This window comes from Plasmodium sp. gorilla clade G2 (assembly GCF_900097015.1).
Source record: "Plasmodium sp. gorilla clade G2 genome assembly, chromosome: 3".
Lineage (NCBI taxonomy): Eukaryota > Apicomplexa > Aconoidasida > Haemosporida > Plasmodiidae > Plasmodium > Plasmodium adleri (nom. inval.).
The window spans coordinates 802,401-830,000 of NC_041695.1; the positions used below are offsets into that span (position 1 = coordinate 802,401).

The 27,600-nt window shown below is 18.2% G+C and overlaps 6 protein-coding genes across 6 annotated transcripts; 2 read left to right on the top strand and 4 right to left on the bottom strand.

Moving 5' to 3' along the window:
* Positions 1 to 1,391: 1,391 nt before the first annotated feature.
* Positions 1,392 to 8,993, top strand: PADL01_0320700 (conserved Plasmodium protein, unknown function; the record flags this gene model as incomplete). Its single annotated transcript, XM_028685069.1, has 1 exon — positions 1,392 to 8,993. The coding sequence occupies one exon, from the start codon at positions 1,392 to 1,394 to the stop codon at positions 8,991 to 8,993; it is 7,602 nt and encodes a 2,533-aa protein (XP_028536621.1).
* Positions 8,994 to 10,688: 1,695 nt separating this feature from the next.
* On the top strand, positions 10,689 to 15,673 carry PADL01_0320800 (cyclic amine resistance locus protein; the record flags this gene model as incomplete). The annotated part of the gene is made up of 9 exons (XM_028685080.1): positions 10,689 to 11,027; positions 11,168 to 14,113; positions 14,251 to 14,423; positions 14,526 to 14,562; positions 14,675 to 14,776; positions 14,968 to 15,083; positions 15,228 to 15,284; positions 15,389 to 15,461; positions 15,578 to 15,673. 9 exons carry the CDS (start codon positions 10,689 to 10,691, stop codon positions 15,671 to 15,673), a joined length of 3,939 nt encoding a protein of 1,312 aa, XP_028536622.1.
* A 650-nt stretch (positions 15,674 to 16,323) lies between these two features.
* On the bottom strand, positions 16,324 to 16,839 carry PADL01_0320900 (peptidyl-prolyl cis-trans isomerase; the record flags this gene model as incomplete). Its single annotated transcript, XM_028685089.1, has 1 exon — positions 16,324 to 16,839. The coding sequence occupies one exon, from the start codon at positions 16,837 to 16,839 to the stop codon at positions 16,324 to 16,326; it is 516 nt and encodes a 171-aa protein (XP_028536623.1).
* A 1,514-nt stretch (positions 16,840 to 18,353) lies between these two features.
* PADL01_0321000 (RNA triphosphatase) lies at positions 18,354 to 20,207 on the bottom strand (the record flags this gene model as incomplete). Its single annotated transcript, XM_028685090.1, has 1 exon — positions 18,354 to 20,207. The coding sequence occupies one exon, from the start codon at positions 20,205 to 20,207 to the stop codon at positions 18,354 to 18,356; it is 1,854 nt and encodes a 617-aa protein (XP_028536624.1).
* Positions 20,208 to 20,893: 686 nt separating this feature from the next.
* Positions 20,894 to 24,558, bottom strand: PADL01_0321100 (conserved Plasmodium protein, unknown function; the record flags this gene model as incomplete). The annotated part of the gene is made up of 14 exons (XM_028685093.1): positions 20,894 to 21,027; positions 21,170 to 21,227; positions 21,320 to 21,374; positions 21,474 to 21,508; positions 21,644 to 21,687; positions 21,773 to 21,924; positions 22,088 to 22,150; positions 22,276 to 22,340; positions 22,433 to 22,514; positions 22,619 to 22,704; positions 22,824 to 22,913; positions 23,044 to 23,085; positions 23,160 to 24,406; positions 24,513 to 24,558. The coding sequence occupies 14 exons, from the start codon at positions 24,556 to 24,558 to the stop codon at positions 20,894 to 20,896; spliced, it is 2,199 nt and encodes a 732-aa protein (XP_028536625.1).
* Positions 24,559 to 25,694: 1,136 nt separating this feature from the next.
* Positions 25,695 to 27,569, bottom strand: PADL01_0321200 (diacylglycerol O-acyltransferase; the record flags this gene model as incomplete). Its single annotated transcript, XM_028685094.1, has 1 exon — positions 25,695 to 27,569. The coding sequence occupies one exon, from the start codon at positions 27,567 to 27,569 to the stop codon at positions 25,695 to 25,697; it is 1,875 nt and encodes a 624-aa protein (XP_028536626.1).
* Positions 27,570 to 27,600: the final 31 nt, after the last annotated feature.

The following is a 27,600-nucleotide window of genomic DNA, read 5'->3' on the forward strand; positions in this document are numbered from 1 at the left end:
ATATATATTTTTACATGTGTTCCTAAATAAGATGGTTACAAATATTATTAAGATAACAAACAATATAAAAAAAGATAACATTTTAACTACATAAAAATATATTTATATATAAATATAACATATTATATATAATATATTTTTATTTATTTATATATAATTCTAAACACTTAAGTTATATAAATGTCAGTTCCATTTTTTTGGTATCAATCTGAAATTAACCAATTTAAAAAATACATTATTTTTTTTAAAATATAAGAAATATTTGTAAAAATAAAAAAATTAATAAAATGGAATAAGAAAATGTAAATATATAAAAAATATATATTTATATAAAAAATTATATATGTAATTTTTTTTTTATATTTTATAATAATATATATATAATATAAATAATATTATATATATATATATATATATATATATATATTATTATATATATATAATAATGTTATATGTAAATATCTCATATATATATATATATATATATATGGAATAATAATATATGAATATAAACTATCTGCATAATTCATGTTTTTATATTTTTAATTCGTATTAATAATAATATATATATATATATATAAATATATTTTTATATATTTATATTTTTATATGTTTATTTATTTATATGTATATTTTTCATTCATGAAGGAATGAATTCAGAAAGTTTATAAAATTTATATACATTTTTATAACAGGTTATTTATATATATATATTATTATATAATATATTTTATTTAGATTACATTTTCTTTATTTTTTTTTTGTAAAAATAAATATATATTTATTTATTTTTTTAATTATATCTTAATAATAAGATATGGATATTATAATAAAAATATATTATATATATATATTATTATATATTACTGTAAAAGAAAAAAATAGAATCCAGTTATATATATAATTTTAAAGAAAATATAAAATGTATAAAGAAAATTATATATATATAATATATAATTTATATATATATATTTATATTTTTTATTTTTTTATATTTATTTATTATATATAAAATAAAAAAGTACGTATTTGTAATTATATTAATACAGATCATATGGACATTTTTTTATAGAAAGAAATAAAAAAAAAAAAATGAAAATATATATAACATATATATATATTTTATTTGTTAATTTAATTTTTTTTTGTGTAAATAAATATATATATATATAAATATATATATATATAATATTTATTTATATATATAATATATATATATTTTTTATGTCCATTTTTATAAATATGTAATATAATATGGGAACTTTTTTTTTTTTTTTTTTTTTTTTTATAGACAGAAATATTAAATAAAATTATATATATATTTATTTATTTATATATTTATATTTATATGTGTGCTTTATTATTAATGTTGAGTTATTTAAAAAATAAAAATGGATCCCGATAATAATATGAATGAAAAGGGGATAATAAATAAAAAACAGAAAATAAATAATATTGAAGATAATTTGATTAGTTTAAACGAAAAAAATGTTATGAATAATATTGATGATGATGAAAATAAATATCATAGAAAGAAAAAAATAAAGCAAGATGAAAGAAGTAATAGAAATGATAGTTATAATAAGAAAAAAGATGTAAATTTAAAAAATAATATATCAGAAAAGTGTGGAACTGAACTTTATGAATATTATAATAATTATCGTCGTGATTATAATAATAATAATTGTTCATATAGTCACTCTGATAATACATATAATGAGAAATATAATTTGTTATATAAAGAAAAAAAAAGAAGAGTAAATAAGAATAATAAGAATCTAAGTGATACATACAAAGTATTAATAAATATTTGTATCAATGAAATAAAAAAAAATAATGATCATGAAGGAATAAATGAAGTTTATGAGGCGTTAAAAAAAAATAATCTCTTAACATGCAACAATAATGATAATATTAATATTAATAGTGATAATATTAATGGTGATAATATAAATAGTATTGGTGTGAATCATTACTATAATAAAAAGGAAATATTTGAAAAGAATAAAAAAAGTAATATATATAATAATAATAATAATAATAATTATTGTTATTATAATGATTTAATGATGGTAGGTATGAAGAGAAAAAAAGAATTACTTTATAGTGATGACGAATTTGAAGAGTGTAAAAAAAAAAAGATGTGTAGAAAAAATAATATTGAATCTGATATGTTTGATATTTTTAAGAATGTGATAAATGTATTAACATGTAAATATCCTGAACATAATATAAAAGAATTTTTTTTTAATAGTCATAATAAATTAAAAGAAGAATATGAGAATAATAAGAATAGATCAATACAATTATCAAGTTATAATAATAATAGATATAATAATGTATATAATAGAATAAGGAATAAGATATTTTATTCAAGAAATGATATTAAGAAAAAAAGTTTTATACATATGAAATATAAATATGATGTATTTAATTATTGTTTAAAAAATATAAAAAGAAATATAACAATATTATCACATTATTTACCACATAAAAAAGAATATGATTATATAACTAAAATAATGTTTGATGAATATTGCGATAATATAATAACATCTGGAATAGATGGATTTATAAAAGTATATCATTTAATAACAGGTAATTTAATAATGTGTATACATGCGCATAATAATTTAATAACAGATTTTGATATACATCAATCAAATAGATATATGATATCATGTGATGAAAAGGGAATAGTCAAATTTTGGTTTCTAGATAAATATAAATATAAATTATTATTTACATATAGAAGAACATTTTATATGAAAAACGTAAAGTTTTTTTACAACATTGCAAATAAGAATGGTAGATCATCACATCGTTGTGTGAATAAGAATTATGGTCCATTCAATAATAATAATAATATTAATATTAATAATAATAATATTTACAATAATAATATTAATAATAATAATAATATGTGTGATTATTATTGTCACAACTTTAATGGTAGTAGTAGTAACTCTTCTTGTCTTTCTTATAAAACATATGCTCTATGCTCAACAAATACATATTTTTTTATTATAAAATTTGATGACTTAAATAATGACTATCAAATTATAAGATCTATTAATACATTTAATATGAATAACGTAAAGTTTTTTCCTTATCTTCAATTCTCTTATTCATTAAATTATAATATATCTCCTTATACTTATAACAAGTTGATAATATCTAAGAATCCTATAAAAGAATTAAAAAACAGTTATTTAATATTTATCAATACACAAAAAGATATAAATGACAAATATAATGATAACAATAATGATTATATAAATACAAATGGTCGTAAGAAGAAACTGAAATTTTTATTATTGACCACAAAGAAAATCTATGATGATAATGATTATAATGATGAGAATATGTGTATTACTCCACATGATATTGAAATAACAAAATATGTTAATAAAGTTAGTGATGAAATATATAATAATATACATGCAGAAGATGTTATCGAATTAGCTTATAATAAAGGAGATCAAAAAAAAAAAAAATTAAATGAACAAGATAATTCATATAGAAAAATATTTCAATTTTTTGAAATAAATATTTTAAAAAATGTAAAAAATAATATAGGATTTGTTATGTTTAAAACATTTGAAGATTTTAATGAGGAAATATTTTTATTTATATTTTCTAATACATCTGCAAATTTTATAACTGTTCAAACGAATGGGTCCATATATTTGTGGAATTTTAAAAAGTATTTAAATGATATAAATAAAAATAAAAATAAAAATAAAAATAAAAATATAAAATATAAAAAATATAATAATAATAATAATAATGATGGTGATGATGATGATGAGGAGGAGGCGTGTTTTAATAAATATAATTATTGTGAGGAAAAAAAAGAAAAAGTGAAAATACCCATCTGTTGTTTTTATACTTCTTTATATGTTGAATATATGATTGAATCTTCAGCAATGCATGAGAATGCAAAAACAAAAAATAAAAATGAAAATGTTTTAAATGAAATAAATAAAGAAAATAAAAATGATCTCTTTATTATATCTTCAACTTCTTGTTCGTCTTATTATTATTCATCGAGTGATTATGATGACAGGCGTAGTAATACGTTGGATGATGAAGATGAACTGAAGCTAAATGATAATTATTCTGATGATTCTTTGAGAAGAAGTGGAAGAAATGATTCAAATAGCAGCCTAAAAAGAAATAATAATAATATGATAACATGGAATGAAGACCATAATTATATTAATAATAATCAAAATATTTGTAATAATCAAAATATTTGTAATATGAAAGATAGGGAAGAAGTTAATAATAAAAGTGAAGGATGCATTATTAAAAAATTAGATCCTATTTGTAGAACGGATAGAAATAATGATAAATATAAAAAGAGTAAAAAAAATAATAATGATAATAAAAAATATCATAATAATAATAATAATTATAATGAGAATAATTATTTAAAAAAAAATAACGTTTGCAATAAATGTTCAAGTGATAAAAAATGTATTCATACATTTAATAACGAAAAACCAAATATGAAATCAAAATTACGAGCTAAGAAATTACATTATAAAATAAGTAGTATATCATTAAATATATCTGATGAATATTTAATTGTTGCTGATGGTATTACAAATAAATCGAATTCATCAAAAGATATAAATAATGCTGTTACTATGAAAACGAATTTGTCTATATTTAATACAAAAACTTATGAAGAGACAAAATTTTTTGATTTAAAAAAATGTGATAGCTATGTTAGTTTCATAGAACCTAATCCATTTTATAAAGATATAATATTATTTGCTTGTTATAGAAAATATATATATTTATTAAATGTTGAAAAAAAAAAAATTATAAAAAAATTTTCCTATGATAGTGATTTAAAGAATTATTTTGCTCAATGGAATAAAAATGGATACTTTTTTATAGTGTCTCATAATTTTGGATACTTTTCTATTTTTACATTGAATAAAAATTCATGTTATAAATTTACATTATGTGAACAGATAACATCAACTCAGGTATCGTTTTTGAATGACATGAATGGAAATGAAAATATGGAGGATTATGATAATGTGAATGTGTTGTCAGATGTATATGTATATGATTCTGTAAGTGGCATGAATGAATCAAATCGTGTTCTTCCGTTAGATGTGTCAACTATAAATAATAATGACATGCGATTTAGAGGGAGACGCGTTGCAAGATCCATCAACACTAATGTAAATAATAATACAAGAGGTAATAACACAAGAGGTAATAATAATAGAAGTAATAATAATAGAAGTAATAATACAAGAAATAATACCACCAGAAATAATAATAACAATAGTAATAATCGTGTGGGTCATAGACTGACAAGAGGAGGGAATAGAATCGATCGAATCACCAATAGTGATGATGAACTTGAAATTATTACAAGAAATGATGTAAATGATGTAAATGATTTAAATGATCAAGATATAAATAATATTAAAAATGAAAAGAATAATATCATTTTAAAATCCTCTAGTAAGAGAAAAAAGAAAATTATCGAAGAAAGTTCAGATTATACAAGCTCAGAAAAAACTATATATACATTATATACAGATAGTAATTCAAGATGTTCTCAAAAAAATAAAAGTAGCAACAAAAACAATATTGATATATGTGATAAGGATTCTATTGTTGATGTGAATGAACAACAAAAAAATGACAATATTTATATTAATAAAAATGATGGTGGTAAAGAGGATGATCTTTTAAATGATGAAGTTAAAATTATAGAAAATGGAAAGAACACATATGAGAAAAGAACAAAAGAAAAGTTGTTAAATAATAAAAAAACTGTTATAAATCTGGAGTGTCTTTCTAACAATGATGATGAAGTAATTAATGTAGAGGAAGTACATAGAGAAACACAAGAGAGCAAAAATAAAATGAAAACAAAAAGAAGAAATCAAAACAATATAAATAATAGTAATATAAATCATAGTAATATAAATAATAGTAATATAAATCATAGTAATAGTAATAATTATTATGGTGAGGATGAAATTATCAACATTGATCATATTATTAACACTAGTTCTTCATTTAATTCTAGAGATAATATATATAAGAAAAATAAAAAACTTGCAAATAATTCAAGAAAAAGGAATTCAGAGCCTGATTGTATTCATATTAAAGATAGTAGTTTTATAGGGAATAAAGATGACGCTTTTGTGTTAGATGACGACGATGAAATAAATAGTAACACTAATATTAATAGTATTAATGATGATGATAAAGACAATATTTATAATAATAATAATAATAATAATAATAATAATTATTGTCAGAATGAAAGATGTGATGATAAATCGTTGAATCCAAATAAACGCTTGACTTTTATTAAAAAAAATAAAATACAAAAAAGGTGTAAAAATGAAGAAACAGAAAAAGTAACAGAAATATATGATGATAAAAAGGAAGAAGAAAGTTCAAGTATTGATAATTCTTTTTTTGATGATGAAAGCTCAATTAGTTTTCTGAGTGATGATACTAAATATGATAATTATAGGGACAGTTTAAATAATACATCAGATGATAGTTATACATTATATATAAAAAATATAAAGAAACTGAAAAGAAATAATAATAATATTAATAATAATAATTATAATTATAATTATAATTATAAACGTAGTGATAACATATCAAATATGTCGTGGAGCTCTGATAATGATCAGAATTTATTAAGTGATTCAATGTTATCATCAAATAATTTTTTTAAAAATGAAAAAGGTTATTCATTTAGAAATAATAATAGGAATGTTCATTCAAAGTATGTTAATTATTCTTATAAAAATTCAAGTAGTTATAATTTAAAATATATGAACTATTCAATGTTATCAAAAAAGGATACATATAATAATAAACATTTATATGAAAAAATATATAGAAATAATAATGCATGTTCTTTATTTTTTAAGAAAAAAAAGAAAGGAAAATGTAAATCTGAAGAGAATAAACCTATACACAACAATTTTAATAATATAAATGTTCTTGTTGATAAGAAATTTAAAATATATGAACAAGAATTACAACCTTTACTTCCACGATTTTCTAGTTTTAATTTATGTGATAATTATTTAGATTTTTTAAAAAATGAAAAAATCGATCCCATAAATATCCATATAAGTTATTATAAATATATATATTCAAAATTAAAAAATAAAGATAGAAGTTATAAGAATTTATTGATATATGATATATTATATAGAATATTACAAAATTATAGGAAGAATTTACCATTATATCATAAAAATATAGATAATAATATGAAAGATATGAATCTAAAAAATATTCAATGTGATAAATTTATGAAGTCTAGTAGTATAAAACAAATTAATTATTTTAATGGTCCATCTCCTAAAGATCACCCAATTATATTGAAGAATAATATTTTAAAATATGAAAATAAAAATGAATTAGATGTATCAGATGAGAAGGGCACTGTTGTTATATGTGAAGAATCTTTAAATTATAATTATTACAACAGTGTTAAGGAGTTTGATTTAAAAATGGATCCTTTATTAGAAAAATTAAATAAATATATTGAATTTTATAAAAAAGGGAAAGGAGAGAAGAATAAACAGAATTATATAAATGTAATGAAAATAAATAAAATATATAATCGTTTTATTAATAAAACGGATGATATAATATGTTCATATGGTATGTATGAAAATAATAATGGAAAAAATAATTTTGATAATTATAATATACATTGTGAATACAAAAATAATCATGATTTATTATATGCCTCAATTCTTTATCGTTTTTTAAAAAAATTACCTTGTAAAGAAGAAGAAAATATTGATAATTTTATTTATTATAATAGAGATATGAAGAATTATAAAAAGAATATAAAAAATTATAATGATAATTGGGGGGGGAAGAAAAAAAAAATATTAAAAGATTATCTACAAGCATATCTGATGCATTATGAAAGGGTGCATGAAAATAAAGAAGACTGGGATTATAAATTATTTATATATAGTAGTAATAATAAAATGATATATATGAATAATTATATAAAAAAGAAAATATTAGAAACATTAGAAGAAAAATATAAAAAGAATTTAGTAAGAGAAAAGTTTAATATGTTAAATAATTATCCTTTAAAAGGAAGAAATTGTATTATAAAAAATGTGGATCAATTAATAGGATGTCAATACATGAATCCATATTCTGTGTATGTAAGATCTCCTGTTGATAATTATGATTATATTAATATACATAGTTTTGACAATTCATTTGTATCAAATTATTCTAGATATAATGATTTATTTACAATGTTTAGAAATAATGTTTATAATAATATTAATAATAATAATAATATTAATAATAATAATAATGCTAATTTTAATACTTCTTTAAATTATCAACATATGGCTAGCTCAGCTAGAGATGCAGAAATAGCTGTAATAAGTGAGGGATCATCTATGTTTACAAGTGATCAATCAGCTAATTATTTTTCAGACGAAGAAGAAGAAGATGATGACGATTATTATGACGACGATTATTATGATGATGATTATGATGATGATTATGAAGATGATGATTATTTTAATGATGAATATACATATACTAATCCGGAATATTATTACAATAGAAGATATACAAGAAATAGAACTCGCCGTAAGACACCACGCACAAGAAACAACAGAAGAAATAACAACAACAATAATAATAATAATAATAATAATAACAATAATAATAATAATAATAATAATAGGAAGTCAAGAAAAAGATCTGGAAGAACTAATAGAAAAAAAAGTGAAAGAACAAAAAAAAAGAATTCAGAAAATTCTTTAAATGTAAGGAAGAGTGATAGACTAAGAAATAAAGAACAAAATAAAAAAGAAGAAAATAATAATAATAATAATAATAATAATAATAATAGTTCTGTTTTTAGAAATACATCCAATTCTAGAAATAGATATAATACTAGATCCTCAAACGTTAACCGTCATCATTTCATATAAAATATGAATAAAAATGTATACAAAAAAAATTAATAAATATGTAGCTATGTATATATATATATATATATATATATATATATATATATATGATTATAAAGATGAAATCATAAATATATATATAAATTTTTTTTTGTAAATAACCATAAATAATTATATAATATATATATATATATCAATATATATATTTTATATATACTTTATGTGGAAAATTTTTTTTAATTAAATTTTTTATGATTATTAATAAAATGATAATAAATAAATAATCTTACATTATATTACATTACATTTATATTACAAATGTGGTGTGTTTTTTTTTTTTTTTTTTTTTTTTTTAAAAAGGAAAAATATATTTCTCTTAACTGTTCAAAATATATTTATGCATTTTAATTATATATCTTAAGATATGTGAATAATTATCGTGTAGAAAAAATATAGGGTTTTTTTATATTTCAAAAAAAATTTGTTTATTATTATATGATATAAAATATATTTATATATATATCATACAACTCTTTATCATAGTTGTATTCTCACATTTTAAGTATCAAAAGAACAACCCTAGATTATTAATAATAAGAAAAATAAAATAAAATAAAATAAAATAAAATAAGAAAATATAATAAATAAATTAGATAAGAAACATAAAAGATTTTTAATTACTTTATTATATATAAAATATTATGTGGATTAAATATTCTTAAAATTTTTTTTTTCTTAAAATAATATATTATATATATATAATATATATGATGGTAAAAAATATATATATTATTTTTATATATGTAATATTATATATATATATATGTATTGTATATATTTCTGTTTTTTTTTTTTTTTTTTTTTTAATATTTTTTATAAGGATTTTTAAAAAAAATGTATATGTTCTCAGAATATGATATTAAAATGAACAGTACATATAATATTATAATAATATATTTAATTATATTATTATTTTTTAAATATAATAATACTTTTTAAATTTGTTTATACTCACATATATATATATATATATATATATATATATATAATATATTTTATTTAAAATTTACTAACAACATATTGAGAAAATATAAAAATAATATATACATTGAATAAGGGAAGAAGAAAAAAAAAGAAAAAAAAAAAAAAGCAAAAAATATATATGTTTATATATATCTTTTTTTTTTTTTTTTTTTTCTTGTAAAACATGTGAAAAAAATATATATAATATTATGATCATAATATTAACCTAATATATATAATATATATATGTATTATTATTTTTTCCTTTTTAAATATAAATATTAAGAATTAAGAAGATATACACATAAACACATATATATATATATATATATATATATGTATATTTTTTATTTTTTATTTTTTATTTTTTATTTTTTATTTTTTTTTTTTTGTAATTCTTATAAAATATATAAAAATATATATAATTATATATATGAATGTTTAGTATATACATTATTTTTATGTTACAGGGTTAATTATTTCTAGAACTTTTAATAATATATATAATATATTTATTTTTTCGTATTATTAATATTATTTTGTCTTTTGTAGTTATAAATATTTTAAAAAAAAAAATACACATACAAATAGAAACATCTAAATATTTCATCATTTTATTTTATTTTTTTTATGTGGTGGTAGTGACATTTTGGTGTTTATAATAATATTTATAAAATTTAAAATGATAAAGATATGAACAGGATTACACTTTACGATTTTATAATTGATGAAATAAAAGGAGGAACCTATTATGATAGATATTATAGTGACAATGAAAGTTCAGAAGATGAATATAAAGAAGATGATAATATTTCTAAGAATATAAATGATAATAAACAAAAGAATAATAATGATGAATATAAATATGATTTTTATAAATTTCTAGATAATATATTTAAAGCAAATAGTATACCAGATAATGCATTAGATCATATGTTGAATGTACCATTTTTTTTTGAGAAATTAATGAGTTTTTCATTTCTTTTATGTTTAGATAATATATTGTATGATATAACATTTATGCCTATACAGGTGTGTATATATAAATAAATAAATAAATAAATAAATAAATATGTGTTTATATGTATGAATATATAAATATTTTATATATATTACATCAATGTGTTATTTATTTTATTTTATTTTTTTTATTTTATTATTTTATCTTTTAGGTGGTAAGATCCATATGCCTTTTGATTAGTTTATTTTTTAAGAATGCTAGTCGTAATATTATGAACATTTTTTATAATTTTAAAAATTACAAGTTTTATAAATATGCTGTGAATAATTATAAAGATCCAAAAAAGAAATATAAGGTGAGGGTAATAAAGAATTTAAATAAATTATCATATAGTAAAAGAAAAGAAACTGATCATATGTATGAAAATAAATATATGAAGGATAAGTCACATGATGAATCTTATAATTTATTTAAGAAACAATCAAGGAATTTATTTTCATTTCATTATCTTAATAGTTCTCGTTTTAGCATGAATGCATCACATTCGGATGATGTATGGGTAGATAATCAATTAGAAAAAAATATAAATGATAATAATATTAATAATAATAATAATAATATGAATGGTAATAATAATAATATTAATACAAATGATAACAATCATAATGATAACAATCATAATAATAACAGTTTTGATATTATCACGTGCGATAGTGTGAAGGATATCCAAATAAACCATGAACATCAAAATATTAAATGTGATAACATCAATTGTAATATGAAAAAAAAAAACGGTGGTAAATATTTTTTATATAATAGAAAGAGAAAAACGTCAAGTTATAATAAAGATTTAAAAAATGAATTATTGAAATATGGTCATAAATATAGTGTTTTAAAATCAAGAGAAGATATAAAATTTTCAAGATCTAAAACGATTATGTTCAATTGTATTAATAATAATAATGATGATTATAATGATGAAAGAAGATATGAAAAGAAATATTTAAATAATATAAAATATTTAAAAAATAAAATTAAATTAAATTATTATTTTAAATATAAAGGAAATATTATAAATGATTCATATTATAGTGATAATATTTATCAAATGGAAAAAGAAAATTGGACAAAGCATAAAAAAAATAAAAAGAAAATAAATGAAATATATAATACAAAAAAAAAACAAAAAAAAAATATATTTATACATTTTTTTATTATTCTATTTTATTTAGGTAAAAATATATTACAAAATATTAAATATAGAATCAATTATATATTTATAAAAATAGTGTACTTTTTTCATATCCATAAGTTATACACATTTCCTATATATAAAGATGATAGAAAAAAAAAAAAAAAAATGTATACACAGTCATTTGAAATGAATGTTCATAATATAAGAAATAAACAAATCTTTGATTATTCTGATGAACAAAATAGAAATATATTAAAATTAGATTATGATCAAGGTGGAGAAATACATAGATTGAATTCTTTACATTTTCAAGATAATGAACACAATATCTCTTCAAATATTTTTTTAAAACATATGTATCATTCAAATAATGTATATATAGACAAATCTTTTAATATGTCTAATAACGAAAAAACAAAACAAAATAATAATAACAAGAGAAATTTATTTATGTGTGCAAAGAGTGTTATTCGTAGGAATATCAGATTAGCTGTAAGCAAAAAGGAAGATATTCAAACAAATAAAAAGGAAAATTATTCTAATGATGTTGTAGATAATAAATCTGAACCATCGGATGAACAATATGAGAAGGCAAATGATATAAAAATGAATCATCCTACCAATAAAACGTATGATAATAATGATAATAATAATGATAATATTATTTGGGGTGATATAAAGAATAACTCTAATTATTATAAAACTCAAAAACATAATAATATTCATCTTTCAAATAAAAACGAAAATGATAATATGGTCAATGAATATTCTCATAATAATGATAAAGATGTAACTAAAAAATACTGCCATGGTTTGACCTACAAAAATGATAATAAAAATTATAATAATCATATGGTAAGTCAGAACAATAATGATACTTTTATAAGTGATAAAAATAAATGTAACCCTTTTTTTGTTAAACCATTATATGAAGATGAAAAATATAAAAAGATTGATTACCATTTTAACCAATTAAATGGAAATAATTATGACGAGCAAAATTCAAAAAATCTGAAAAATAAAAAAAATATAAATAATTTACAAAATATGAATAAAATAAAAGATATGAAAAAGAAACTTTTTAAAGAACATTTAAATTCATTAAAATTGTCATTTCCTGAATATAGTGGTATAATTAGATTATCCTTAATGTTGATCTGTATTTACATTTTTTCTTTTGTGGATACATCTAGAATCTATCATTATATAAGAGCCCAACCATTTATGAAATTATATGTAGTTTTAAATATGTTAGAAATTTTAGAGAGATTATTGAGATCTTTAGGAAAAGACTTGATTGATAATATGATAAGAACATTTATAAGGATAATTAATTTGAAGTCATATATTTTTATATTACGAAATAATTATAAAGAAAATGCCAGTATAAATAATAATTATAATAATAATAATAATAATAGTAATCATATAAATTATGTAGATAATGAAAAATATCGTTTAAACAGTTTTATTTATAAAAAAGAAGAAAATAACAATGAATTAACTACATTTGATAATAATAGAAGACATATAAACTTATTTACAAATAAAAGTAGAGAAAATATTTTTAATAATAATTACATGGATTATATATATAGAGATAGTGTTATTAAAAATAAACATGAATATGAAAATGGTTATGTTACAAATATCGATAAAGATATTTTTTCTAATAATTATTGTATAAATAATAAAAGAGATCATGCAGACTCATTTTATTATCAGAATGAAATTAATTCTTTTAATTTAAATAAAAATAAAGAAAACAACGTACGATTTTTCAATAATGAAAATGATAAAAAGAAAAATAATGAATCTAAAATATCTATATTATTTCCATTTTATAGTATAATACTTAAATTTACAATACAATATATATTTGTTCTTATGTATATCTTAATACATGCATTTATGCACCTTGTTCGATTCTTATCATTAAATATAGCTATCAATTCGTCAGAGGTACCACAAATGATGTTAATATGTTGTATATGTTTAATGTTATATAACAAAAAAACGAATGAGATAAATAAATAAAAAAATATATATATATGTGAATATATATATATATATATATATATATATTTTTTTTTTTTTAGTCCACCATGTTTTTAATCCTAGTGATGAGCAATTTTACAGAGATAAAATCCACAGTTTTTAAAAAATTTACAAAAATATCTCTATTTACAATTGTAGCATCTGATGCTGTTGAAAGATTTTATTTGTTCATAGATGCCTTTCTTGTTCTGTTAAAAATGTCAACTGCATATAGGTATATTCCTTTATATAGAAACAAAAAAAAAAAAAAAACAATATGACTTCCTTAAATATCTTTTTTATGTGTATAATTTTATTTTTATTTTTTTCTTTGCAGAACACAAAATTCATTTATTAGTATTTCAAGTTGGCTGGTACGTATACAAAATATGTGAAAATAAAAAGTTCATTTTGTTTAATCGTTATAAGTTATTTTGTAATATATATATATATATATATATTTATTTATTTATTTTTATTTTTTAGATTATTATATTATTACTTGAGGTGGGTGTAGATTGGTGTAAGCACTCTTATTTGTTAAAGTACAATAAATTAAATTCTGAGTCATTGAATAAGTATTTCCACGTAAGAACAAAAATTAAAATGAATATTTAATCGTATAATCATGTTAATTTTTTTTTTTTTTTTTGTGTATATTTTTTCCTTACATGTTAATATTTTTTGATGAACTAGCTATTTTTTTTAGCTGAACGTTCATGTAAATAAAATATATATATATATATATATTTATTTATTTATTTATTTAATTTTTTTAGACCCTTTTGGCTGACGTTTTAATATCAAGAACTCCGAATAAAAATATTTATTACATGAAGGATTCTTTTTCAGTTCCATGTAAAAATATTTTTTGCTTTTCCCACATACCCACGAGGTACATTTTTTTTATGTTTCTTTTATTTGTTATTTATTTATTAATGTATTTGGAGTGATGTTTATAAAAAGAATATAATTGTATATATATATATATTTCACCTTATTTATTTATTTATTTATTTATTATTTTTTTAAAATGCAGGCGGCTGGGATATATGTCTATGCCGGTCGTAACTTTGATAGTATGCTCCCTTCCAAGGTATATTATTAATTTATATAATATATATATATATATATATATATATATATATTTTTGTCATTTAAATTTTATTATATTTATGAAAAAAAATTTAATTTTTTCAGATTGAATTATTTATCAAATATATCACTTTTTTCCTTTGCCTTATCTATATGGGTTTGTTTATTTCTTTTCAAGGTATAATTTATAACAAAGGGGGAAACCTTTAACGAAAAAATATAAACGATATATAAATATATATATATATATATATATATATATATGTATATTTTAATTTTTCTCTTTTTATACAGATAATATTATCAATTATGATTGTGTCTTATACCATATCTGAGAAGAAGCATTTAAAAAATTTGAGAAAACCTTATGATGACATTAGTGCATTATAAATGAAAAAAAAAAAAAATATAAGAAGACGAAGAAAGAATAAAATGTGACTATTAATAATACTTTTATTGTTCTTATAAGTTGGTTTAATATGTTGATTTATTTTATTTTATTTTTTTTTTTTTTGCGCACGAATTATTTAAGAGTATTAGGAAATAAATAACACGTTATAATAAATGACTATTCTTGTTTTTGTTATTGTTTATATATATATATATATATATATTTATTTATTTATTTATATTTTTTTTTTTTTTTTTTTATTGTTTATTTTTTAAGATTATAAGAATAAGCTTGAATTTATATATTTTTCTTTTACTTCTTAAGAAACCCTAAACTTTTTAATTTGTTTAAATATTATATTTGATAAAAATTTTACATGAGCAATTTTTATTATGGTTAAGTAAGATGATGCGTAATTAATGTGTTATTAAATGTATGAGTTTTATATGGTATTTTTATAAAAAGGTGAAATAGAACAATTCCATATTTATGTAAAATGAATGAATAAATATAAATGTATAAATGTGGACATGTGAAAAATTATATATTTATATGTATAAGAATAAAATAAAAATAAACTACATAGGAGTATAAAGTATTATATATATATATATATATATATATATATTTTTCTTATTATTATTTCGTTTTATAATTCCCCACAGTCAGTTATAACTACAGATCTTTTGACGTATCCACTTTTTGCTCCTTCTTTTTCCATTTCTCTAACAACATTCATACCTTCTAAGACTTTTCCAAAAACAACATGTTTTCCATCTAGCCATGGACAAGGTACTAATGTAATAAAGAATTGTGATGAGTTAGTATTAGGTCCTGCATTTGCCATAGATAATAATCCTGGTTGATCATGTTTCATATTAAAATTTTCATCTGTAAATGATCTTCCATATATTGATTCACCACCAGATCCATTTCCATTTGTTATATCACCTCCTTGACACATAAATTGAGGAATAATTCTATGGAAAATAGAATTTTTGTAATGTAAATTTTTACCTCTAGATCCTATTTTTTCACCTGTACATAAGGCTCTAAAATTTTCACATGTTCTTGGAGTTATGTCACTGAATAATTCAAAAATTATTCTTCCAACATTGCTATTGTCAATGGATATATCGAAAAAAACTTTACTCCTCTTACTCATTTTGAACAAAATAAATTTTTTTTTTTTTTTAGTAAAAATTAAAAATAAAAAATAAAAAATAAAGAAATATAATATATATAAATAAAATATTCTATATATTTTTATAAAATAAAAAATGGAGATATAAAAAAAAAAAAAAAATTTTTTTTTTTATTTTTATTTGTTTGATAAAAATAGAAAAAAATATATTTTTTTATTAAAATTTTATTTTATTTTTTTTTTTTTATAATATTTTATTATATATATATTATATTATAATGTTATATAGAAATAATTATATAAATAAATTAGATATATATATTATATACTATATAGTTATATATTATTATTTTATTTATTATTTTTTTACTATTTGCTATTTTAAGATTGTAAAACGTTTACATTTAATAATGTATTTATTTTATATGGGAATACTTATATATTATATAATTATATATATATATAAAGATATTATTTTTTATTTTATTTTATTTTTTAATTTTTGTAGTACAAACTATTTTATTTTTATTAATATTTATAAAAAATTGTTATATAATTTGTTTATATATATTATATATATTATATGGAAAGGTACTTAATAATATATATATAATATATATATAATAGATCTTGTATTTTTATTAGTCCATTTATTTAATTCAATATATAGATAATTATGCTATATAAAATAGAGCTTTTCCTTCTTAAGAATATTTTTATACAAAAAAAATATTGTGGTCATATATATATATAATATAAATAATAAATATATATATTTCCTTACAGTGGTACTAAAAAAAAAAAAAATATATATATATAAAATATATATTATATATATATTATATGTATTTTATATATATATATATAATATTTTTTTTTAATTATGTCGATTGAAAAAATAGTAGTTCCTACTTTTAAAATATAAATATATAAAATATATATATATTATATATATAATATTTTTGGATTCACCCTTTTTTTTGGGTTTATTTTTTAATATAACTTAAATAAAGAATATAAAATAAATATATATTAGATGTCAACCGGAAAAAATAATTGACAATATGTTATATATGCATTTGTAGAAAAATTGAAATTAATCTTAAAAAAAAATATATATATATATATATATATATAATATATATATAATATATATAATATTATAACAATATAGGTTATATTTTACTTTTATAAAAATTATATATATTTATTTTTTTGAAAAAGAAACAAATTAGGTGAATAAACTATTCATAATATGATTGTTCGTGTGTATTTTATAAAAGATATAAAAAAAAAAAATGATATTTATTTTGGTATGTTTTTTTTTTTTTTTTTTTTTTTAAAAAATCAAAACAAATAGGTATGTTTTTAACACATAACAAATGTTAATTAAACATATTTAAAAAATAATACATAAAAAAAAAATAAAATAAATAATAATATATATATATAATATGTCGTATATGTATACATATTAAGGTGTAGGTATTTTTCCCCTATAATGATACTACTTATATGTTAATATGATTAGAAATTTATGTATCATCATAAAAGTCCTTACAATTTTTAATATGCTCTTCATTATTATTATTATTATTATTATCGTTGTTATTATCATTATTATCATTGTTATTGTTGTTAATTTGTGTGTGCATATAAATATTATTTATATAAAGATTTGCTTCTTCTTCATTTTCATATTGATCATAGTGTTCATAATTAATATCTTGTATATCTTCATTTTCTTCATATTCTTCATCATCACTACATAAGACTACTTCAATTTTTGTTCCTTTTTTGAATACTTTCCATTTATTTTCTACATGTACTTCATTTATTGTTTGTAAGGATTTTTTATTATGTCTACGTATATCAACGTTATTTTTAAAGATGTCTATTTTTTGTTTATTTGTTATTAATTGATCTTTCATTTTGATTTGTATACGTTTTTCATTTTTTGTGACTACTCTATACATGTAATCTCCAACGATTGGAAATACAGAGTGTATGTATTTTTTAAACTTTTCTTTTTCTTTCGAAGAAAGGCTATCATCGTTTTGATGCTTTGATAACAAAGAAGGTCTGTGTCCATCATTATTTTCATCATTATTTTCATCATTATTTTCATCATTATTTTCATTATTATTTTCATTATTATTCATTTTTGTAATGATTGTAGATTTTAATATGTGTTTAGTTTTTTTGAATATATTTAATTGACTACATATCCCCCTAATATTATTTACAAGATTAGAACATATAAAATGTAAATAATTTGAATCTTTTTTATTCCTCAAATTAGACATAGCTTTAAATATAGTTTTTGATGGTATTTCTATTTCTACTTCATATAAATCATTATTTTTTGTTTTTATTTTTGTCATATCTACTTGTAAACCTAGATAAGTATTTATAAAAGTAGTTCTTTCTTTTAATCTTTCATGTACTGGTGTATTTTTAGATAGATATAATTTACTAATAGGTTTTATATATTCTATATTTATAGAAATACGATAATCTATGGAATCATTTTTATCATTTGAATTATAATTTGTGTGTTGTGATTTAGATGTAGTTAAACCATTGTTGCTAGTTGTAATACTATTAGTTCTTGTTCCTGCACCCACATTATTGTTATTATTATTATTATTATTATTATTATAATCATCATCATCATCTTCTTCGTCATCATCAAAATAATCATAATTATTACCTGTATATACATTCCAAGAATTTAAATTATCTTTCTGTAAGGACTGTATCATCATACTTTCTGTTTCTTGTTTGTTTTCATCATTTAAATAAGTCGTTGTTCTAATTCTACTGTTATTATTTTTTATAACATAGTATTTGTCTATACTCTTTGTTGTTTTAAGTTCTAGAAAATCGTATATACAAGTGTTTTTTTTATCATATGAATAATTACAAGTTGGGTTATTACCATCAACATTGGGATCATAAGTATATGTCTGATTAATATTATTATTATCATTATTATTATTGTAATTATTATTATTGTAATTATTAATATTATTATTATTATTAATATTATTATTATCATTATTATTACGCATACTTAACCTTTTCTTTAGAGTCATGTTATGAAAATAATCCAATAGATATTCAAACGATTCTCTATCAATCCCCGCATGGAAATCTGAATAATTATTTTCAATAATAGCATCTGTATTTATTGGTAATTTTATTCTATTTTTATTCTTATCAATTACTAATCCAACCCTTGCTTCAATTTCAATTTGAATATCTTTATTATTTATATTTTCATTATTATCGAATGCCAATATAATATTCTGAGACAATTCATACGATATTTTATCTATCGGTATGGGTCTACTTCCATCTAATAATTCATGAGCTTCTCTAACCATTCTTTGTTTTTTTTTCCAATTATATAAAAGTATATATTATATATATATAACAAAGACATATATATATATATATATATATATAAATTTTCATATATATATATGTGCTATTCTATATTATGTTATACATATAACAATTATTTTATTCCTTAATGTTTTACATTTTTAAAAAGATACAATAGAAGAATATTATTTAATTATAATGTATATAATGTATATAATATATATATGTATATATTTATTTATTTAAATCGGAGCAACAAAATAAATTTATATTTTATAAAAAATATTTTTTCATAGAAAATATTCACAATTTGTCGTCAGCTTTATTTCCTTTTTGAAATGTTGTACTTTTTTATCTTTCATTGAAAAAAAAAAAAGAAAGGAAAAGAAAGTATATTATTATAAGTTCATTTTTTTTTTTTTTTTTTTTTAATATTAATAAATATACATATATGAACTATATAATAACAATACAAAAAAAAGGTAGAAAAAAAAAAATAATAAATAATAATAAAAAAATAAAATAAATTAACCATAAACTTGTTTATATTTTCTTACAAAATGAAGGGGAAAAAATTTTATGTAAATATATATAAAGATAATATTATACATACATATCATCACATATATAATATATATTATATATATATATGTGATATACAATTTATTTATTTTGTTCAACTTATTTAAATATTATTCTTTTCATTATTTTTTAATTTAATATATTTTAAATTTTTATTAAGAATATTTATTTTATCTTCGAGATATTTTAATTTTGTTTCTATGAATTCCTTTTTTTTAATTTCTTCGTTTCTTCTTCCTTATAATAAGAAAAAAAAGGAACAATGAATTAAACAAAATAATATATATATATATATATATATATATATATATATATATATATTTATTTATTTATTTATTTGTCATTTTATTTATCCTGTTTTGTAATTTGAAGAACATACCATTCTTAGGACACCTTATAAGCTCTGATTCTTTATTTGCTTTCTCAAGTTTTAATAACTGTAATAATATTGTTTTAGAAAAAAATAATATATATATATATATATATATATATATATATTTATATTATTATTATTTTTTTTTTAATTTACAATCAGTTGTTTCTCTATGGAACTTATTTTTTGTTTAAAGTTTAGAAAATCGTCTCTATAAAGGAAATGTATACATATTTATTTATATTAACTAATTTATCTTCATATAATTACAAGGTTGTAATATTTTTTATTTATTTATTTATTATCTTACGATATTTCCTCGTGTTCCATTTTTTGATCGCTTTGCTAAAAAGAGTAAAAATTATATGAAAAAAAAAACAGAACATATATTTTATTTATTACAAAGGTGTGGTTGCCCATATGTGTTAATATAGATATACGATTATTTTTTTTATTCTTTCATATTTATTTTGTATGTACTATATTATAATTAAATTGAAATGTTTCTTTATCCTTTTCATTATCTAAAAAGAAAAAATAAAAAAAATAAAAAAAAAAAAAATACATAATATATATATATATATATATATATTACTATAATATTATCACCTTTTATTTTATCTCGTAATATATCTTGACTATATAATGTTGTTTTCACATCTGAAACGTCTGATTTACGCATTTTATATAATCTATTCTTGCAATCGAACAATTCATTTTTTAAGTCCTTTATTTCTGTAGCCATATCATTTTGTTTTTTCCTAAGAATATAAAAAATAAAATAATTAATATTTAAAATACCATTTATTTTTTTATTTTCATCTTATTTTATTATTTTTTCTTTTGGTGAGGAAATTATTCATAATTTGCCTGACTTATTCAGGAGAAAAAAAAAATGTTCATATTATATATTTTATAATTTACTCGTTCATCAAGCAGGTTCGCTCATACATATATTTTTCATTTTCCGTGTCTTTTAGTTTAATTCTGAAAGAGGAAATAGCAAAAATATATGGAATTATAAATATTATATATATATATATATATATAATAATTTTTGTTAATTCCTTATTTTATTTGTTAATGTATAAATATATATATGTGTAAATTACTCCAGTTGTTTGTATTTATCTTCTAATATGTGGCAATCCTTTTGATTTTCCAATATGACGCATTTCTTATAAAATACAATAAAATGAGATAATAATATAAGCATATAAAAATATATAGAATTGTAACTTAAATATTTTATTTTATTATTTTCCACACTGTTTTATATCGTTCCAAATTTTCTTTCACTATTTTTTCTTCATTTTTATAACACGAAATGACATATTCCTTATTATTATATCTTTGCAAAAGGGGAGAAATGACAAAAAAAAAAAAAAAGAAAAATTGATATATAATATATAAATATTTTTGTGATTTTTTTTTTTTTTTTTTTTTTTTTTTTACAGTTCTTCATATTCATCTTTTAATTTTTCCAGATTTAATTTTGTCTTGGTTAATTCATTCTTCAGATAATCATTATCTCTTTCGACCTAAATATAAATTAATATATATATTAAAGGATGTGTAAATAGTTAATAAAACATATAAAAACAAAATTTATGTACATAAAGACATATATGTAGACATTTCCTTATTTTATTCCCTATACCCTATTATTTTCAGTGTATATATTATTTAACTTTTCTTGTATTTCCTTTTTTGAATTAAAATGTATATTTAATTGGTTTTTCAATTTTTCCTGTAATAAAACACGAAGGAATTTTTCAAATATAACAAATTATAAATATATAGAATATTATATTTTATGAATAATTATATAATAATTTTTTTTTATTATTTTTATTTTTTATATGTTTTAAAATGTATACAATTTGGTCTTCCTTTTGTTGTAGAAGTTGTTGGTTAGTATCCTATAGATTAAAAAAAAAAAATAACATGTAAAGTACTAAAAATTGTACTTATTTATTTATGAATATATACTTACCGACTTCTTATAATAATAATCATATTTTTGATAATTATTATTTAGATCTTCATTAAGAGTATTAATTTTTTGTTCTAATTTTAAATTTTCAATGGTGTCGTTTGTTTCATTTTGATACATGTCTTTTTGTGAAAATTTATTATATATGATATGATTATATTTTTTAAAATTTTCTATTTGATCTAACATTATATGTTTTGTACTTTCTAGTTTTTTTATTAATTCTTTATTATCTTTATCCTTTTTTAGAAGTTCTTCATTTTGTATATCTAGCGAAAGTTTAATTTTGTATAAGTCTTTTATTTTGTGTTCATATTTTTCTTGTAAAGAATTTACTTTATTTATTAATTGATTTTTATATTTTTGATCTAATTTACAACTGATTTGATCGATTTCGTTTATAGCTTTTAATATTAGATATTGAAACAATTCTTTTTCTTTATCGTTTGTAAATTTTATATTGTCTTCTTTATCTTTTAAATCTTTTATTTTATAATTGTTCATTTGTATAATATTTTCGAAAGTGTATGACTTGTTCAGGTCATTTTTTACATTTTCGATATTTTGAGAATATAATATATTATTATAATTTTGAGGTATTATTTTGATTGTTTCTTTTTGATTTTTATAATTATGTATATTATTATATTGTTTTTCTTTTAGTTTTGTTTTAAAATTATGAATCTTATGATTTGACAATTCTTTTGTATTATTGTTTGTAATTAAACTTTTATTTTTTTGTTTTCCATTTTTATGTTTATGAAAAATATTTTTTTCTTTTGTATTAAAATATAGAATTTCTTTTTTTTGATCTTTGTGTATTTTTTTTTTTTTGGAAAATTCATCAGCTGTATTAAATGAAAATAATATATTTTTTGTTTCATTTGTTTTATTTTGTATATCTTTTTGTCGATGTTTTTTCGTTTTGAATTGACAAAGAAAAGAATTTTCATAGTTGGATGTATTATTTGAGTTATATGAATGATGAGATTGAGAAGAATTATGGTCTTGATCAGAATAATATGAATAATTAGAATTGTTTAATTTTTCCTTATGATCAAAATGGGATTTTTTAATTTTGTCTTTTCCTGTTTCTTTTGTTGTTAAACATTTTAAAACATTGGACTGTTTGGATGTTCCTAGTTTTTTATAGTTCAATAATGTGTCATAATAATTTTTATTATATAAATTTTGCGTGGCATAATATAACTCATCCAAGTAATCCTTAATTATATTTAATTCTTCATCTGTGTATAAAAAAAAGGGAATTACATAAGAAAGGTGATATATATATATATATATATATGTATATGTATATGTATATATATTTATTTATATATTATTTTATTATACCATTTTGTGTAGTAACATCATTTTTAAAATCCCCTTGTTGACTCATTTTTTTTGTTATATGATTATAAGGCAAATGAATAATTTTATAATGAGTATACTAGGAGAATTACATTAGACAGTTTTATATAGAATAATAAAAAAAAATAAAATAAATATAAATAAATTAATAAGATATAAATATTTGAAATGGCAACTATTATAAATACGTTGATATTATGTAGTTGCATAATATGTATGGTACCTATGTGTTAATAAAAATATAAAAGAGGGGAAAAACAAATACACATATATAAATAAATAAAAATATATATATATATATATATATATATATTTATTTATATGTTCTCCCACTTGGAGCCTTGTTTTTTTTTTATATATATTTTATTGATTGAAAAATAATAAAATAATATTATAAATTATACAACTTTACAAGTTTTCATGTAAAAAAAAAAAAAAGATAAAATTTATAAGACAAGTTTAAAAATATAAATAAATACATAAATATATATATATGTGTGTATTTATTCATTTATGCAATTTACATAAAAAAGATATTTTTAATATATATATTTAAAAACATTCACCTTTTTTTTTTTTTTTTTTTTTTTATAAATTTGTTATTATTATAAGGTGCTTAAAAAAAAAAAAAAAAAAGAAAGGATAATACATAAATGTATAATAAAAGATACAAATAAAATATATACTTATAAAAAATGTATTATAACAAGAAATTTTTTTATAAGGTGCTTAAAAAAAAAGAAAAAAAACAAATAATGATACGAAGGAAAAAAAAAAATAAAAATAATAAAATAATAAAGAAATTTTAAATATATACGGTTAGGTCTGGTATAAAATATATATTAATAATTTTATTTCATTTTATTTTTTTTTATTTTTTAATTATAAGAGTATAGGTTATATAGTATAGTTCTTTTTTATCCTTTTGATAAATATGTCCATGTTTTATTATGTATATTGTGCATATATATATATATTTTATTAATCAATTTGAAGGAAGGTTTGATGATTTTGATTTTTTTTTTTTTTTTTTTTTTTATATATATATTAATATTGTGTTGCTTATCATATGTTTAATATAATTGTCGTGAGTGTATTTATGATTTTATTTCATTTTATTTCATTTTATTTTATTTTTTGTTCCCCCCCCCCTCCGCTTATGTTTCAATTTTTAAGTATGCCTTGTTTGTCTATCCACAAATAGTAATAAATAAAAAGTATAAGTGGTTGTCCAGTAAAACAAAAGACAATCCAGAAGATTGAATTTCCAATAGTTTTATGTTTTTTGAAATAAGCATTATTTGTGAATTGCACTAGAGGTATTTGACAAATGAATGCAAAGAAAATATATCCAGTGAATCCTAATTTTAATGGTATACTAATTAAATATTCATGTAGCATAGCTGATATAAAAAAGACAATAATCATAGAAACATTTCTATGTATCCCATAATAAATTAAAGGTTTATTAATATGTCTACATACAAAATAATATATTGGTAAATTCCATTTCCTCCAATATTCAGCAAATGAGCTAGCATTCCACCAGTCTTTATAAAATAGTCTATCTCCAAATCTTGTAATTTCAGCTAATATATTACACCAATGATGGAAGACTATAAGAAATCCTATTAACCATATATATAAAGTAGGTATAGATACTTTTAGCATTCTTTCTATAATATGTGTTATTTTTACAGAGAAATGTGCTGATGTAAATTCTTTCATAGTAAATGTATTCTCTACTGTTATAAACATATATTGATCTGATATTATTTTTATCATAATAATTAATAATATAACTTCTACGATATGTTTTGCTACATTAATCCATCGAATTTTATCAGTTCTTGGATAAAAAAATTGAAAACACATAGTAGGCATTAAAATGTAAGTATAATAACTTTTTAGTGTTAAACAATAGGGATATCTTTTTATATAATATATTTCTGAATATGGATCATCATCTATAATATTTTTTAGCTCTGGATTTTCTATATGTAATTTCCTAGCTTCATAACACACTTCATGGAATGAATAAAATTTAAAGAACCATACTATAGATATAGTTAATAATATGGATGATAGCGTAGGCTCTGTATCATAATGTGATATGGTTATTAATGGAAATAATAAAATAAATATGCTATTTATGCATTTTAATATAAAAATAGATAGATGAAAATTTTTCCATCCATGTAATTTTTTTTTTTTCTTTTTTATATATGATGATGTAATTATATTATTATCATTGAAGCGTGTAACTATATTATTATTATCAACACACGTGTCAATACTATCAATATGGTGAATATCATCATTATTATCTATATTTTCAATATTTTCATTTTTTTTTGTTCTTTCAATAGTATCATTTGTTAATCCTTTTTGTTTTTTTTTATATGTATCATTACATGTTTGTTGTGAAAAATTTTTATCACATAAAATATCTTTATCACATTTATCATATGTACTATTATCCTTATCAAATTTATCATAAGTTTCATTTTCATATGTTGTATTACTATCACAACTATAAATTGAGTATGTATTTTTAAGTACGGAATTACCATTATTATTTTTGTTTTTTCTATTTATTAAATTTGAATATATAGTTTTATCATTTTTATTTTCTTTTATCATATTTGTTTTATTGTTAAAATCATCCATAGGAATCAATTTAGAAGTGTGTTCTTTGTCTTCATCGACACAAGTATATAACCATGATGTAACATATCTTTCAATAAACCAGCTAAAAAATATAGTAACATGTAAAGATATAAAGCAGAATAAAAGTGGAAGGTTTTTTAATATATCACAGTTTTTTGGTATCTTTATTATTAAACCATATTTTTTAAAATTTTCTAATATTAATCTGAAGTGTGTAGTACATATTATTATAATCAATAAGTTCAAAAATCCTTTCATATCAATTTCTAGTGAGTTATGAGACAATAAACTTGTTTGATTTATTTTGTGGAAATTTTCATATAATGATCTACGTTTTAATTTTTGTCCCCCTTCATTTTTATTATTCATTTTTTTTTTTTTTTTTTTTTTACATATATGT